Source organism: Haplochromis burtoni, unplaced genomic scaffold (assembly GCF_018398535.1).
Source record: "Haplochromis burtoni strain Fernald_Lab_line unplaced genomic scaffold, NCSU_Asbu1 Contig_219, whole genome shotgun sequence".
Taxonomy (NCBI): domain Eukaryota; kingdom Metazoa; phylum Chordata; class Actinopteri; order Cichliformes; family Cichlidae; genus Haplochromis; species Haplochromis burtoni.
In genome coordinates this window covers 251015-268379 of record NW_024582580.1, presented here as the reverse complement: position 1 = coordinate 268379, position 17365 = coordinate 251015, and the positions used below count along the sequence as shown (strand labels likewise).

The 17365-nt window shown below is 42.4% G+C and overlaps 1 protein-coding gene across 22 annotated transcripts in view; it reads right to left on the bottom strand.

Annotated features, from left to right (window-relative positions):
• The window catches only part of LOC102303372 (receptor-type tyrosine-protein phosphatase F), a 157817-nt gene that overhangs the window by 48181 nt on the left and 92271 nt on the right, over positions 1-17365 (bottom strand). For 15 of the 22 annotated variants that reach the window (XM_014338180.2, XM_014338185.2, XM_014338182.2 and 12 more), the window contains 6 exons: positions 14658-14768; positions 7881-8150; positions 6053-6634; positions 5619-5752; positions 5122-5266; positions 624-929 (listed from right to left, as the gene is read on the bottom strand). In XM_014338180.2, coding sequence (XP_014193666.1) covers positions 624-929; positions 5122-5266; positions 5619-5752; positions 6053-6634; positions 7881-8150; positions 14658-14768 — 1548 coding nt within the window. The remainder of the gene's footprint in view (positions 1-623; positions 930-5121; positions 5267-5618; positions 5753-6052; positions 6635-7880; positions 8151-14657; positions 14769-17365) is intronic. The other 7 variants (XM_014338188.2, XM_042226597.1, XM_042226594.1 and 4 more) reach the window with 1 other exon arrangement.

Sequence of the window (17365 nt, the reverse complement as noted above, 5' to 3'; positions counted from 1 at the left end):
CTGGGGTGCTGTGTATAATGAAGTGATACATGTACTGACCATGAATTAATAATTTCTAGTCACTTTAGACCTTCTAAGACTACTGCGTCCCAAAAACACCCCTTGTGGGACAGCATGTGGTCTAGCAATGTCTGTAATGCTCTTAATTCCAGAATGAAATAAGCTGTGTTGCAGCAAACTTCAAACACATTAATTATAGTCGACACTCTCTTAGGAGAAGCCGCCCTCTATCACACTGCAAACAAAACGAGTGAGAAAAAGGGGAAAGAGAGACAGAGTGAAAAAGCGGGAGATTTGGTCCACTTTCATTCCTCAGAACAGTAAAAGAAGACAAGAAGCCAGTGAAACCAGAGTGGTGGAGAACTGAGGCCTGGGAGTGATCAGTCTTAACCCACAAAAGGTGCAAAGGCCATAGACAACAAGCTGGGAAGAGGAGGAAACAAAGAAAAGGTGACCCCTGCTGTCACGACCACCACCTCATTATCTCAAAATTCATCAGCAGGACGAAGGAAATTGTGGTGTAACATCTGAAGAGGGTGAAAGACAATCGTCAAAGGCTGCCGCAAGCAACAGAGAGGAAAACAGTTTGAGAGCACTCTGCTTCAAGGGAAGTATCAACCTACCATCCTCTTTGGTTCTCATCCTCACTGGGGCACTCTCAGGACCTGGGCCCACATCAGTGTGTGCCCTCACCCACACTTGATACTCAGTCCACTTCTCCAGGCCCTCCAGCACATGGCTGGTAGCGTCTGCACCGATCCCAGTGACCTCGTGCTTGTCCGTGTCCTCTCCAGCCAGGGCCTGGTAGCTGACTGTGTAACGCACTATGGCACCATGGCGGCTAGCGGCAGGTGGTGCCACCCAACTCACCTTGAGGCTGGTGGAGCTCAGACTGACCAGTTGTACGTCCTGAGGAGGGGCGGACGGGGCTGTAGGGGGAGGGGAGCAAAACCACACGAAGGAAGGGCACGGATCAAGCAAACAAAAAATAAAGTACAGCACAAGCAAAAAAAATAAGGGAAAATCTATGGAAGCTTTTTGTATAACAGTCAATATCAAAATTTGAAATGTCATATTCAGAATCACAAGATATTTTTTATATTTCAAATTTGTCATTATACTGTATGAATACAGCACAGCTCTATTCATACCGGGGACCTCGTGCGATGAAAATTTACCCTTCGCTGTCTGTTTCCTGTGGCCCATTTACACATGATAAATATTCTGTTTTTAACTTGAATGCACTAAAATCTGAGGTCAGCATGTGTGTTTCTGTTTCATCATCCTTTGAGATTTCCCTGAGCAGGAGCCCTCCATGAATGGGTCTTCACGCTGTGTAGAGATGTAAGCCTTAATGAAAACACTGGCAGGTAATTCGCAGTGGGATTTTTTTTACTTTACATATTCACATGAGATTAAGATCATGTGACACCTCCACAATTACTCCGAACTGCTAGAGGTCCACAGTTTACGGCAGTCCCGTGTAAATATGGGTCATGTAAATAAAATCAGGTTAGAGATGAAGACTGAAATTGCTTTCCCCCCCTTTGTGCAGATGTTAATTAAGAAATTCAAATCTTTGTGAACATAGGCACTGAATTTGATATATGGTATAGGTTGTTGCTTTGTCCCATCTCCCTTTTATTCTTATTTCTCCCCTTAACTCCCAGTTGGTCACAGCAGATAGCTGCAACTCTCTAACCTGGTTCGGTCGGAAGTTTTTTCCTCTCACACGGGAGTTTATCCTTCCCACTGTCGCCATGTGCTTTGTTCTGATTTTCTCTCTTACGTCTCTTACACCTTGAGGTACTTTATACTGATGTAGTGATTTGGCACTCTATACAGAAAACTGAACTCAAAATCGTCTATGTTCATGTTAAAGTACTAATGTACACGCTTATGTATTTGCCCTGCAATTAAACAAGCTAGTTTAATGTAAGAATGTAAAAAGTATAACAGGATTTGCACACCACACATTTGTATAAATTGTAACCAAACTGCTGTTTTTCCAAAGTAGTAAAGGCTCATTTAGAGTCCCTTTGTGCATGGGAAATATATTTACCAATATATCATTACACGTCTGAATATGAAATTTAAATTTTTTAAATTGTGACTACAAAAAGCTTCCATACTGCACAGGATGCTGCCTCCAGACTGAGAGATTGGATGCAAAAACACATTAGCGGACCGTTGCTGAAGCTGTGTTTGGCACTGCATTTATGCAAGAGGCCATGAGAGTGCAGGGTGAGGTGAACAGAATATAAAGTACACCAAAATTCTACAGGGCAACGTTTTTATAAAACCGTAATTTGTCCCTTACTGCCCTCTGTGTCTCCTCTTGCAGGAAACAGAGGGAGAAACAAACTGCCACAGATTTGTAAGTGGTGAACAAGTGCCTGATAGTGTTGACTGGTGTTTGCACATTCATGCAGAAGCTCTGGGCCTGATTGCGGCTCTTGGCTGCAGCTGAGCTACACTACATATTTAGTTATAGATAAAGCTATAATTTTATAATCAATAACCGTTAGAAACATTACAGGCACTGTCCACGTCTGGTTCATACTCACTGCCAAGAAAAGCTGATTTTTTTTATTTCTATCAGATGGGATAAATTCCACTCCTCGCTAGAATCACAGCGTACCAGTCCACCTCACCCTGTAATGCCTTATAATGTAATGGGAAAATGGAGTCTGATAACATTCCTCAAATAAATAGTTATTGCATAAAATTTAATTATGAACAACAGCTTCAGCTTAAATACAAAAAACTCTCAGGTCAGGAGGTAAAAATAGAAAACTAATGACATACAAAATGAAGAACAAAAAGGGAAACTGAAAAGAAATGATTGCATTCAGACACTTCATGCAACTAGCTAAATCTAGAATTTCTTTATGCTGCGAAAAACAACCTTCATATCAAAAGAGAATAAAATGAACCATGAAAATTCAAAGCAAGATGTTTCCGTAAAAGCATGCCTGTGAAATGTATTCTTTAATAAGCAGAGAAATGAACAGTGAGCTCGAATATTATTCCAATAAACTAATGCCCGAATATAAAACTCCACCTTTACAAAACAGCACTTGACAAAAGAGGAGTGAGTCTCACCAGGTGGCCCCTGATCCACCAGAGAGTAGACAGAAAACCACGAAAACTTGACAACACCACATGTATTAAAAAATTCAAAAGCTACAGACTGAATCAAAACAGTGCTGACGATTCTCAGAAGAGATTGCAGTGGTAAAATTGCACAGGGCAAGGACACCACCACAAGAAAATGCCTCAGAGTGAAAAAACAAACAAAAAAAAAACAAAAACAGGGAACCAAAGAATGGACTTAAGAAGGAGATGCAATTATTGAAGTGACAGAGCCCAAAACCCCGTCTCTATGACATTATTACGACCCCGTTTCTGTCAAATGTGAGAAAAATAGAGACACATGAAATGTTGAAACTGGTTCCTTGTTACTTTGGCTCTGTATGCCACCACAACAGAAATGGATGACGTCACATCCATTTTTATACAGCGAGCTCTTCCTCCATGAGCTGATTTTTAGTATTATTAATGCATCTTAGTGTTTGATGTGTTGAACCCACTGCAGTGTTCCTACCACCTTTTTTACTAGTAGAGCAATGCACAGCAAAAATATTTAAAAACAAAAACATGAATAGAGCTCAATACTGTTCATTTCTCTGAGTCTTAAAAAAATGATACTAAATATTTAAATGGAGCACTAGAAAATGTCACACTTTCCCACCGCCTGCTTGCCTCAGAACCTTCCCAAAGCTGTTGCTTATTTCATGCACACGATCCTACCAGCGCCTGAAATCCAAATTATTTCCGCCAAATTCTGTGTCTACTGACAGCAGAAGGCACAAGGACCATCAGCACTCATGGTCTCTGCTTACAGTCATGTGCAGCTGACAGAGGTTCGGTTTTCATTTATTTTCTCTGTTCTATGGGAGAAATGTAACTGCATATAGTACATATACAACTGCAACGCCACAGGGATCCTGTGACAGGAGTATTACTGTTCATCTGATTTTTTTTTTATTTTTTTTTTTTTTACATTTTTCTTGAAATTTTTGATGATCTGTGTCTGTTTGTATGTATAACGTACAGAAAATCAAAATCTGATTCTTACTTCATTGTCCCACTTTCCCCTCCTGCTGCAGCACTGCTTGACAGGCAGGTTTATGTGGCAGATACGAGTAAACGTTAGCGTTTGACACCTGATAATTGTTCATTTACACCAGTGTTCACATTCACTATTTATGTTAATTTTTTGATCAGCCTTAATCTTGAACCTTTGATCATTTTCCATCGTTAAACGTATCAGCCTTATATCCACTCTGTAAGCTGGCGTCGGTACTCCGCTAAAGAGCTTTTGTGAAGGAACAAACTCGTGATGTAACACCTTTGTAAAACTCTGTGCCTTTTGTTCCAAATCCAGCAGAGTGATAAATCTCCTCTCTAGTCGTCTGTAGCGCATCAGTCAGTTTTAGGAGTCACTTTCTCAGGAGTTAAACTTTTATTCACATAATCGCTACAATTAAAAGTTAAAAGTGACATTTTTTCTGTTCTCAGTTTTATGTGTGAGGCACACACGCACCGTGGGACAAGCGCCGTGCCACATCAGCACAAAAATGAAATAAATAAATAAGAAAGAATCAGTCAGCTGGCAGAGAGTGACATTTTGAGTGCTGGCACTGTAAAAGCACATAATGATATGAGACAAAACAACAGCACAGCTCGCAAATGTGGGAACCAGACACATTAAACGTACCTTTGACACAGGGCCTGCCCTCAGATAGATGGACATGAGGGTTAGTGTTGGTGACAGAGGAGAGGTGGTGGAAGCATGAAGCTGACCGGGATAGCTGCACTGTCAGCATTTTATGTGGCGCTGAAATTGACTTGACATTCAAGTTGCCCACGCTCTTTGATTTAAGCGCTATAAAACTCTACTTTTGTCTCACTCGCTCAGTCACTCGCTCACACTGAACAGAACAACCTAAACCTGCAGCAGCCGGCTGAGGGTGGCTCTGAAATCACTGGTTAGTGAATAAAAAGTGGGAAGAAAGAGGACAGGGACAGCTTCAAGACAGACGAATGTGTACTTACTGGACTGGGCAGTGCGGGCCTCGATGGGCTGGGTGTAGACACCCAAACCCATTTCAGAACGGGCGGCCAGGGAGAAATAGTACAAAGTGTCTGGCTTTAAGTTCTCTACAGCATAGGAGCCTGCAGGGTTGAAGGTCACGTGAATCTGGAGGGTGTAACAGCGGAAGGAAAAATGTCAGAAGAACTCATCAGAAGCAAAGACATTCACACAAACCTACTCACGGATTGAGCTGTTTTGCTTTAACAAACTGGAGTTACTCTGCCACTGAAGAGCACAAGTTGCTGTCTCTTATTGATACATGCGTTCATATTTGAGAATACGGTCAAATTTGAGAGCCATGTGATTCAAAAACAATTTGCCCTCAACTGGTCCAGTTGAATGAAAGGACAAAAAAGAAACTCTACATCATCAACAGCAACGTTCATATATCTGCAGACTCCCTACAGATATAAGAAAAGACGGACAGATAGATGCACGCATAGATTTTTATTCTAACCTTATTGTCTGAGCCAGCTTCCCAGTACTGCAGCTCATACTTGGTGATGGGGTCCTGTACGGGCCACAGCCACGTCAATACAATGCGCGTGTCCAGCTCGGCTTCAGCCTCAAAGCTGGATGGCTGGGCAGGGACTGGTAAAGAGTAGGTGAGAAGGCGAATGTTAAAGAACAAAAAAAGAATCAAAGAGAGGATGTTACTAAAGCTCCTGCAAAGATCACCTCCATAACTTTTACTGCGTGGCAGATGAACCTGTGCACAAATTACCTAAAGAGCAGTTTCCCAGACACTCAGTATGCATAATGAACACAAAAGCAAGAAAAACTACAGAGCTTCAACTCATTGTATATGCTTAATCACACCTTTAACCTTGTATGTGCATGAATAGAGATGTTAAAAACACTGAAATCCAGACACAGTGGTTGGTTGCTCACCTCCCTGCTGGGTCTTGACTTGCAGGATGTCAGATGGTGGCCCATCACCAACAGAGGTGAAACCCAGCACTCTGAGGCTATAGGTGATATCGGGAGTCAGTCCTGAGATGGTAGTTAGGCTGCTATCGTCTGTGTTGTGTTTATGCCAGGCGCTGAGTGGCGCTGTCATGTCAGAGCTGTAGTAGACTCTGTAGCCCCTGATTTGCCCATTGGGTTCCTCGGGTGGCTCCCATTGAACTAACATTGTGCTGGCGCTCAACATCCGCGCTTGGACGTGTAGAGGCGGTGAGGAGGGGGCCTGTTCACCTGTGCGTGTCTCCACAAGGTCGCTGGGAGGCCCGTGGCCAATGTTATTAACAGCCATGACACGAAACTCATATTCAGAGTACGGACTAAGCCCGCCGATGCTGTAACGGTTGGTAGCCACACCTTCGACTTCCTGGAAGCCATTGTCGGAGGATTTGGCTCTATACTGGATCATGTAGTAGGACACAGGTTCTGGGTTTCCAGACTCCCATAAGAGAGTCACACTGGTAGCTGTGGTTTCAGTCACCCTGAGTGAGGTGGGGGGTTTTGGTAAGGCTGAGGAGGGAGAAGGAAAATATTAGCTTTAAAGAACTGAAATGAAAACATGGTACAGTGCTACATTAGGTAACTCCTAGAAAATAGCTGTGTTTCGTGGCCTAATTTTTATAACAGCCACCACCAATATTCCCCAAAATAAAGGAAATAGACTGAAGTCATTTAGTCCAGCCTGTCCATCTCTCAAAACACAACCAAACTGTTCTGTGGTGACAAATGCAAACAAAACAAAGGGTCTGCATCATAGCTTCCTTAAAGGAGTTGGCCTGGATTGCCGCGGTCCCTCTAATGACTGTGGCATTTTGTGTATTGACCAGTAGACTGGAAAGTAAATCAATGCAGACAAAAACTGATAAGAACGGCTGCAACAAGTAAACAACACAGTCACAATGTTGTAAACACAAAGACGGTTGGGGACGCATTCATGTCGACAGATAGATACCGAAAAAGGACAGAAAAAAAGTCTGCTTCGAACTAAAGGAAAGAAGCAAAAGAGAAAATGGCCGACCTTCGGGTTGAATTGTAGACGGATGAAGTGCTTTGACGGGGGTGAGTGATGGAATGAAAAGACACAAAGTGAAGAGGAAGACAACAGAGTGAAACAGAAAGGTGTTTCAGTTGACACAGCAGAGGTTAGAAACATGAAACAGAGATCCAACGTAATGCACCAGGGAGAGAAACTCGCTTTTAAAACTTACTTAGTATTTTTTTTACTGTTTGTACACACTCAAAGTAACAAAGTGTGGAGTCTTTGAATACTTATTTGATCATTTTAGACTCAAGCTTAGCATCCCGGTTATTATAACAGTGTGATACTGTCAATTTCATCTCATTACCCCACCCCACTTCTACACAGGGGATGCTAGATATGCTCCAGTGCCTTTGTAAAAGTCTTCATTAAGTGACCTGAATTGATTAGCATTCCTCCTAGACACACAAATATACACAAATAGAGCAACATAAGGACACTTTGGTGAAAGAAAAGTTGTGCATTGTGCAAAGTTGCGCTGCATTTTTACAAAAAATGACCTGAGAATGCAGAGAGAAACATAGATTACTGTATTGGCTTCAGTGCTGCAAAAAACAAGACTAAAAGCCATCAACTTTTATTTCTCAGTATCAACAAAGGGTCCTCGACAAATAAACCTTGGATTGAGCACATTCAGAGGCATGTAGATGTGGCTTATTAAGTGCCATGCAACCTAAGAAATAAACGGGCACTAACTGGTCTGAAAACAGCGCTCACCTTTGACAGTAACCTGAGCAGTGGCTTCAATCATGCCCAGAGAAGAAATGGCCACGCATGTGTAGTTAGTCGATTTGCGAATGTTAGTGACCTCCAGCACATTGCGTCCCATTGGCATGTCTTCTTCCTTGGTTAACTCCTCGTCAGGCGTGGTCCACTTGACGTAGGGCATCGGTGAGCCCACTGCCACGCACGTCAGGTTGACGCTGCCGCCCGGCATCACTTCCTGATTGGTGGGTGGAATGGAGAATCTGGGTGGGACTCTTCGCACTATGGCAATGGAGAGAAGAAGAAAGCGACAGGAGTCAATAGGTAGGAGATGTAAGGTGAGTATTATTCTTTTTGTTAGTGAGAATGATCGTGCCCTATACAACACCACAAGGCTAAAAGCTAACTGAGAAAAGCTAACAGAATGCAGGGATGATCGCTTTTGTCCAAATGTGCAGGCGAGCACAATGGGAATAATAGGTCTGTCACAAAATGCCTCTGGAAATTCAGAAGAAATCTTTGAGGGGGTGTTTTATCCTCTTGCCTACAAAAGGGAATATAATCAAAATAGCCCAGTTTTTGCAGGAGACTGTGTCTGGCCCTCTTTTGTTAGAGTGTCAAGCAGTGGCGAGAGTTGCATCATTGAGAAACCCTGTGGAGATGCTATTGTTTGATTTCTCCTCTCGCTGCCTCTCCGGCTCCTTATGCTCAGCCCGTCTTTCTCTCGCTCTCTCTCGCTCCCTCTCTTTGTGCGGTTCTGATATGCAGATAGGCTGACATTAAAAAGGGGTTCCCATGGAGACAAGAAGGGCCCGTTGACGTCGCTAGGGACAAGGCAAACACCAGTGCAGAGGCGCCATGCAATACTGAAAAGCTAGCCTAGAATAGACAGGCAACCAGGATTTACATATGACTTGTTTTCTATTTAAATGAAGATGCGCGAGAATGCATCCCATATTTAAACATTTTAGATCTTTTTTTGGTAACTTTTGGCAACTACAACAAAGTTTTTCACTTCACATGAATGCCTGACAGCGCTACGTGAACATCCATCAGTGTCAGACCTGTTACATTTATGACATGCAAGAATATCAATATAGTGCGTGCTAAGAGTAAGGAGGGAGAGCTCTGACTTCTTTAACCTTCAATACAGCGAAGGCGAAGCTTGGCCAAATATTTAGCTCACCGCAACAGATGCATTATTACTGTCCCATTACAGCTGGATGTATGTTTTTAAAGACAACAGCATGAAACTATCCCTGCAGAATTCATACTGCATGTTTCCCCCTAATACACTACAATATCGCTGTCTCTCTCTGGAAAAAAAAAGCCCTTGACTGTAATTGCTCTTTTGCACCGGTCTACATGAAAATGGATTTTCAAATATGAGTCTCCCTCCACCTCCTCCACCCGCACCCCTTCCTCCCCGATCTAATTTGAACCGGAACGTCGTTACAGCCATGCTTGTTATTCCCCTCATTATGTGGCGAAATGGAAAAACACAAAAGCACCTTTTGAGATTCCAGTCAGGAAAAAGGCTTGTTCTCTGGACTGCACTATAATAAGGGGGACCTGGTTCATATTCATCTGAATTTTCCCATAATAATTGAGGTGCTGTATTTAGACCTTCTGCTGTTTTAATCAACAGAATCGTCTGGGGCTAAACTACTTTGCTCAATACCACAAAAATATTAATATTCCTGGTCTGAGGCACAAAAAGAAAAGAAATCACGGATGTGTTTTCCTGATAACACCGGGAAGACTAAAGAGGTCGTTTAAGCTTCAGCACAATATACAATCAAATATTAGATGACAGTTTAATATTCGTAAAGTTAGCGAAGGATATCGGACAACTTTACAGAGTTAATACATTTTTGGAGGAGGAAGAAATTAGCTTAAAAACTTCCACAAATGAGTACATCTGATATCAGGGGATATTGGGAATATGACTGATGACATGCGGAGACTGGACAGGCAGAGTGTTGCCAGGGTGGGAACTGGATGGGTACGACATTCTCAAGCAAAGCAAGCACGGGAGCTGAGGAAAGATATGGAATAGGATAGTGAGTCTGAGTATGCTGGAGGGAAGAGGATAAAGGAGGAACTTTGCACCATTTTCTCACGTTAATGACCGAAGATCTGATTTCCAGCATCGTTAATTTGCAACACCTTTGAGAAAGAAGTGTCAGCATACCGTTCATGCTGGTGGCCACCTGTGTCTTCCCACACAACTGCAACGCCCTCGAAGTGCAGCAATTTTTTTTCTTCATATGCTTATGAAAAAGAGAAACCTGAGAGGAGCATGCCTAATGTAAAACCATTAAGCTCAAAGTATCTGTTATTCTTTCATCACTCCATAGACTAAACAGTGCTAAGAGCAGTCTGTCAATGGGGTCTGCGTATATTGAACACTTAATGTTGTGAATAATTCATGGCGTGCGGTTAAGTTTGGAGAGGTGCTGTGGAACAAAATGACTAGAGGGCAGGTAATTGTTATCGATTCCCCCGAAGCCTCTCTCCTGTTGAGAGCGGTTTTGGAGAGATGGGCTCCGGGACTCTATCAAAACCACAAAATAAGCGCAGTCTCCACTCCTGCCTGCCTGCTTGCTGGATACCTATAAATTTAACTGCCTTGACAAAGTGCCCAAGGATAGCAGAACCTGTTCAGTCAATCAATATCTGGCACACAATGGCACAGATTCAGCAGGCTCTCTGGGCTTCCTGGCAGCAGCACTGGGCTACCATGATGGCTGATCATCCCCCTGTCAGCACACAGCCAGCTCATTCTTATATATCCTACAGGTCAGCTCTTTGCACATCAGCGTTTTGCAAATATTGCACGAGGAGAGACCATTTCCAAAATATTACCTGGGTTGTGGACAAAGCGAATATAATCATTCATTGATTTTTACGATTTTTTTCAGCCTGTAAACATGGGACCGAAAGTCATAGTTATAGATATATATAACACGTTAAGCATATAGGGCTTTCGGCAAGAGTAAACATACTGTATTTCTTGCAGTTACACATCATAACCTTTTTCCAAACACGTGTTCTGGGGAAATGTCTCATTACGCTAACATGTGTCTGTCAAATCTGTCAGTCTCTGGGTGGAGGATGCCCATGGTAGTAAAACAGACATAATCCCCTGAGAATGGCTTTGTCAGTTCTGATACCCATGTCCCTCAGTGGGAGAGCAGAGGGGTTTCTGCCTAAATACCTGACAAATCCGGTTGCCACCTGAATACCGGAGTAATCCATCACACACCACTGATGGGCCTACAGAGGCGGATGGAAAGGCTGAGGGTTAAAGCAGCTATAGCTTTTAGTGGAAGCATTGGACAGGGACAATATGGGTGTGGAGGGGAGAGTGAATAGCAACGTAACACAACACAACAGACATTTAATAATGAGTTAAGCTAGCTGCTCAGGACTCCTTTGTACGTTTTGGCAAGACTAATCGAAACAAGGTTTTGGGGAGCGGCAAGGGAAGGCATGCAAGAACTATACACAGATACATGCAAACAACTCGACAACACACATTTGGAGTTCAGGGGATTAGGGGGAGCTATTTTTAAATGAGTTTTTTTTTGAGTGTATTCACAGAGGGGTTGGGGTTGACCTCACCTAAAGCCTGCTTCAAACTAAACTAAAGGGAAGGGACAAAAGTGAAAATGACCAACCTTCACGCTGATCTGTATGCGGATGAAGTGATTTGATGAAGGTGAGCGATGGAATGAAAAGACACAAAGTGAAGAGGAAGACAACAGAGTGAAACAGACCAGTGTTTCAGTTGACACAGCGGAGGTTAGGCACATGAAACAGAGATCCAACATAAAGCACCAGGGAGAGAAACTCGCTTTTAAAACTCACTAAATGTTTTTTCTACTGTGTAGAGACCTATTTGACTATTTTAGACTCTAGTTTAGCATCCCAGTCATCATAACAGTGTGATATTGTTAGATTTATCTCATTATCCACCCCTCCTTTACATAAGGGATGCTAAATATGCTCCAGTGCCTTCGTAAAAGTCTTCATAAAGTGACCTGAATTAATTAGTTTGCAAGTTTCCCTCCTTGACACACAAAAATACACATACATAGAGCAGCATGAAGATACTTTGGTGAAAGAAAAGACCTGCTGCAGCACTTTATCCTCTGTGACATATTGATATGTCACATGGATATATGAAGGAGTGCCAGCAGACAGAAGCTGACATCCCTCCTCCATTGTGGGATAAGCGCTTGACAAATGAGCGCTCATGCACAATCACAGCACGCTCTCGATTCTGCCCACGTTGATGGAGTCCTCCTTGGGAGGAGGGTCACACAAAAAAAAATAAAAATAGGGAGCACACGCACTCGCACACCTCCAACCACGCATGCAGTCCTAATGGATGAGAAGTGAAAGGACATAAATAGATATGCAGACATGAAGGGGAAAAACAATCCAGGAGCAGACCTCATCCACAAAATCACCTTCTCCTTCAGTCTCACAGTCCCCACCCACACACAAATATGAGGGCATCACTCTCTGTTGGCTGTAAAATGTCAAGACAAGGGTGGTGACGGCAGCATGTTGTGTACCTGCAGACAGGAATCGGATTGGGCGGCGACGATGAGTGGAAAAAGCACAAACACATTTGTAGACAAACCCACAACAAGCACATTTAATGCGAGTCTGACAGCAGAGAGTGTGCGCTTGTGGGAGGGTGTTGGAAGGGTGTTGATAGAGAATAATAGCATTCTTCCTCTTACAGTAGTCCTTTTATATTTCACGTCTGAGCAGCACTAACTTTATTGGCATTTCAAGATTACAAATGATCTCGCGACGCACGGCAGATAAAATTTTGAGAAGGAGCTAAATTTGATCAAGTGACAGATTCCTATTTTCTAATTAACTTACTGAAAAGTCAGAGTGAACACATATCTCAGCACTTAATTTCCATTTATTTACTCATACTAGTGAAGGCTGAGAATAACAGTTTTATAGCTTTGTAAAGCGTTTGGCTGACAGCAAACCTCAAAACAGCCAAAATCTCCCCTCATCTCTGAGAATTATATAAACTAGAACAACAGGAAAGGAGGAGAGGCAGGTCAAAGTGCACTCGTCTGAAGTCCCATATGTTTTAAACTCAATCTAGCAGCCCGGTGATAGCATAGCCCCAGGTCTCATCTCCTCGCTCTTGCAGCGGTAACAAAGATGGTGAAAACATGGCTTGAGCCTTTGTTCTCTATCCCAGACGAGCACACTTTTAAAAGGTTACGGTTGGTTTGATTTCTATCTCTCCACTGGTGTGGTGAGGCTGGCGGAAAAAGTTGGTGTTAAGGCCAAAGGGTTGACAGCTACCTGGGTGGTGTTACAGAGTAGCTGGGCCTGGGGGTCTTGCTGGCGCCACAGCACACAACTACTGTAATTACCTCTGAGGGGGGAAAAAAGGCAGCGTCTGCACCTGTGACAGACAAGTCCTGATTAATAGACAAGACTTACATCCCTTCCTCGCCTTTGCTGTTTGGCTGACTACCTCTCCCTGTCAAGCTTTAAGATCTAAACCTTGTGTTCAGTGTTCAGTCTGTAAATTTGATTCCTCTCTTATCCTTGAGGAGAATTTTACCGATTCCTCTGATCCAGCAGGATGTTTATGCTGCTGCAAAAACCGTTATCTTGGAAAAATCGGTGCTAAATATTAGTAGAGTATATCTGAGTGACAATGAAATTTGTTTAAAAGGTCATTTCCACTCTCCAAACTGGTTTGATTATGTTGTTTTGGTGTGGATTAGATGGAAAACAGTGGACACTTATTCACTTATTTTATCCCAGTGGATAAAAGGGAGACAGTGGAATCACTCATCCGTAGATGAGCCTCTATGATACACTACTGTGTGCTTTTAACAAAATTATGAAATGAGAGCCAAGCGTGTCTTTTTCTTACCATAACACTTTCACTCCCTCCCTCCCTCCTCCACCAGCTTTTCTGTTCCATGTACATCAGACATGGTGGTGATATCTGCAGGGGCTGACCCGCACTACTCTCTCCCCTATACCAGCTTTTTCCAGTATGGGTGCAACGCTGCCCTCGCCTTGCATTAGTCTGCTCACAGAGACACCGCAACAAAAACAAACCCTGAAACTCCAGACTCATCCATGCCTTTAAGAGCTCTGGGTTATGCGGGGGGAATAATGGAGCCTTTCGATACAGTCAAAATAAAAAAGAAAGGAGGCCTGGCATCAGTGCCAGCAGAGGAAATGGCTTCAATGCAGCTGTTTTCACAGAGGCTGCACCTGGTGGAGTTTGCAGCCAAACAGGAGGTTGAGGTTAGTGCAGCTCATTGGTAAGGAAGGAATGGCATGGCGAGGATAATGCTGAGAGAATTGCTTAAAGGAGATACACAGGCAGAGAGAGTGGGCATAAATGTGGTAAATGAGAATTACACAACAGTTAAAGGTACTGGAAGCGTTTTTGCTCATCTTGGCTGATTGGAAGTCTCCTCCTGCTGAAGGTCAACTGAGCTAAGCTGGAAATTGCTCAATTCATTAATAAGAATTTAACAATCAATAATGAGATGTAATTTGTCCCATTTTGTCAGAGGCAACCAAGGTTGGATGAGAGGAAGGAAGCTGTCAATAAAACACACTCTGCACATTCCCACACAGCAGGGCTTAAATCATATCGTGGCTCGACGAGGCATTTAAGCCGAGGCACTTTAAAGGCTTGCGTGGTTTCTTGAGATAACGGAATGATTTTAATGATTGATTAACTCCACGATTGAGAGAGACATTTGACTTTACCTCGCACGTAGAGATTGGCAGGAGCAGAGTAACGGGTCCCGGCACTGTTCATGGCGACACATTCATATTTCCCCTGGTCCGACTCCTCGCTGTTCTCAATTTGCAGGGCTCCTGCATAGAGGATTAGCAAATTTAGCTGTCTTGACAGTTGTGGAATAGGACACATTACTTGGCATGAAACCACAGCAGATATCTGTACAGTGACTTGCTAGAAACTCTGCAGACGACTAGTTTAAGCCAGTTCATGCTCAGACACGGACACAGATCAGTCAAGAAAATACTTACGGCAACACAAGTACAGAGCAGATCTGGCAAGTTTATGACAAAAGATGCTCTTTCTCTTCGTTGTGTTAAAAACAGGGCTCTGGGTCAATATTCATTTGAATAACATGTCAAAAGCATCACGGTCTAATTAGGTTTTCTGCTTTGGGAAATAACTGACAAACCAAAGAGATTACATGATAAAGGATTATTCTCAGCCAAGTTATGCCAAATGGACTCAACATGTACATGCACAGTCACGCTGCTGTTAGGACATTATATAAACAATGTAACTTTAATTTTAAGTTGAATGTAAATAATGACATATAATAATAATAATGACATAAATGAGCATATTTCTCCAGAAAGAAGGCTTCTTTTCATCACTCATTGTTGAGTACACATTAAGCAGTGACCTCATTACTGACCATGTCCCACTGAAAGGAGAAGCTTCAGCTGCCAGATGGCTTAGATTAGTATTCATAATCCTGAGTAGCTCTATTTATCAAAGAGAAGACTAACATCTTGTTCCTAACAAAGCATAAAATCCCAGGAGACCGGTCTTACTTAGGTCCTTCTGACACTCCGTGCCGGAGCTCTTATCTGAGAAGTTGAGAAAGAGCGACAGCACACTTACCTGACCCACCTGATTTCAAATACACTACAAACAAAGCTAATTCTCTCACAGGTATACAGTGAGTGATAAAACGTATCACATCTCCAAGCAGCATGGCAGAAGGACAAACGGCGGCCAACCACCATGCAGTTTGAAAGTGACAAAGATACTCAGCATAAGATGACGTCAGGATACATTTTTCACATCATGCAGTATGAGATGAATGTAGCAAACAGGTTCACCACCAACCATGGAGGACTCGACTCCAGACAAGACCCCAAAAGCAAAAGAAAAAAAGAAAAAAACTGGAGTTGGACAGGGACATGTGACAATATCACCTTAGATCTCGTGACAACACATCCCTCCAAGGTGTTTACTCTGCTTGCTGAGCTCATCGCTGTCTGATTCAGCACTGACATGTACCTGCATACTAATGCAGATGTCACAAATCTGTCAATCTGCCTGATCTACCATGGGGGAAAACAGTCTGAGTACTACAGAAATGTAGAAGGTTACTGCTATCACAGTTGTCAAACTGCAACACTAAACCCCATTCAATAACTTCCAAGCGCTAGAACACTTGTGGATTTCCTACAAGGTCATGTCACTGTTTTATAGGGTACAAACTAAGGGGCAGCGTGGCTGTCATAACATAACACCAGCTCCTAAATAGTTAACCCTTTAAGACCTACCATAGAACCACGTCCGCCAGAGCTTATATTATATTTTTACATGTTGTAGAGCCATTTTTGGGAGCATTTCAAGTTGCTATACATCAATACAACCATTACAGCCTAAATTTTAATAATATGCATGCATTAAGTGCATAGTAATGACATAAATTGCAAAAAGTGCAATAAACTACAAAAAAATTGAAAATCATTTTTGTTTTTTTAACATATATTTCTAGTTAGAGAAATTTAAGAGGCTTATCCCTCAAAACTGTAAATACAAAAAAGTTGCACAAAATAGTTTCCCACCACACAAAATTTATTTTGAGTGTCTTAATAGTTTTATTTTTGAAATACACCAATTTCTATACACTGCAGGAAAAACGAAAATAAATATTACAGTGCAAATTTGCAAAAAAGCAGCATATGCATCAAAATAAACTATTTCCAGCAGTGCAATATGAGTCCTAAGCATCCCAGAAACGACACAGAAAGTCATAAAGTCAAACATAACTTTTAAAAACACCAGTATAAGCTCATGAGGCCTTGATGGTAAAAAACTACATTTTCGTAAAAAAATGACATCACTTCCGGTTTCAGGCAGGTCATGGTGGACATGCGATAGTTCGTGCTGATGGACGTAGGAAGTGTTATGAACAGCTGATCGGATCGGCAAAGCCTGTTTCTGGAATATTATGTTTTTGTTGCTGCAAGTGCTTTTTATGCAGTTATTGCAAAGCTTTATGTGGAAGGAAACTGTGACTTAGGACAAGCTGATGGCATGAGATGTAAGTACAACTCCTCCGGTTTCATACGCAAAAAACATTATTGCGCTAGCTCACGTGGTTGCAGTGCTACCGGGATTTAAAAATAGGTACGCAAAACGGAGCGTGCCCGCTCTGACCGGTTTTAAAGGGTTAAACATCTTAAACATCTAATTGAATATGGGTTTTATCAGGACAAACAGACACACAGAGACTCTAAAACGTATTCAGCTTGCCCCACAATATCCACTATTGCTGTTCTTAAAGGGAAAATCATGCTTTCAGTAGGAAGATTTCCATAAAAAGGGGTTCAAACTTCCACCTTAATAATCTCAAGCAAGTATTTTGCGCCTATGCTAGTGTGAGTGTGTGTGTGTGTGTGTGTGTGTGTGTGTG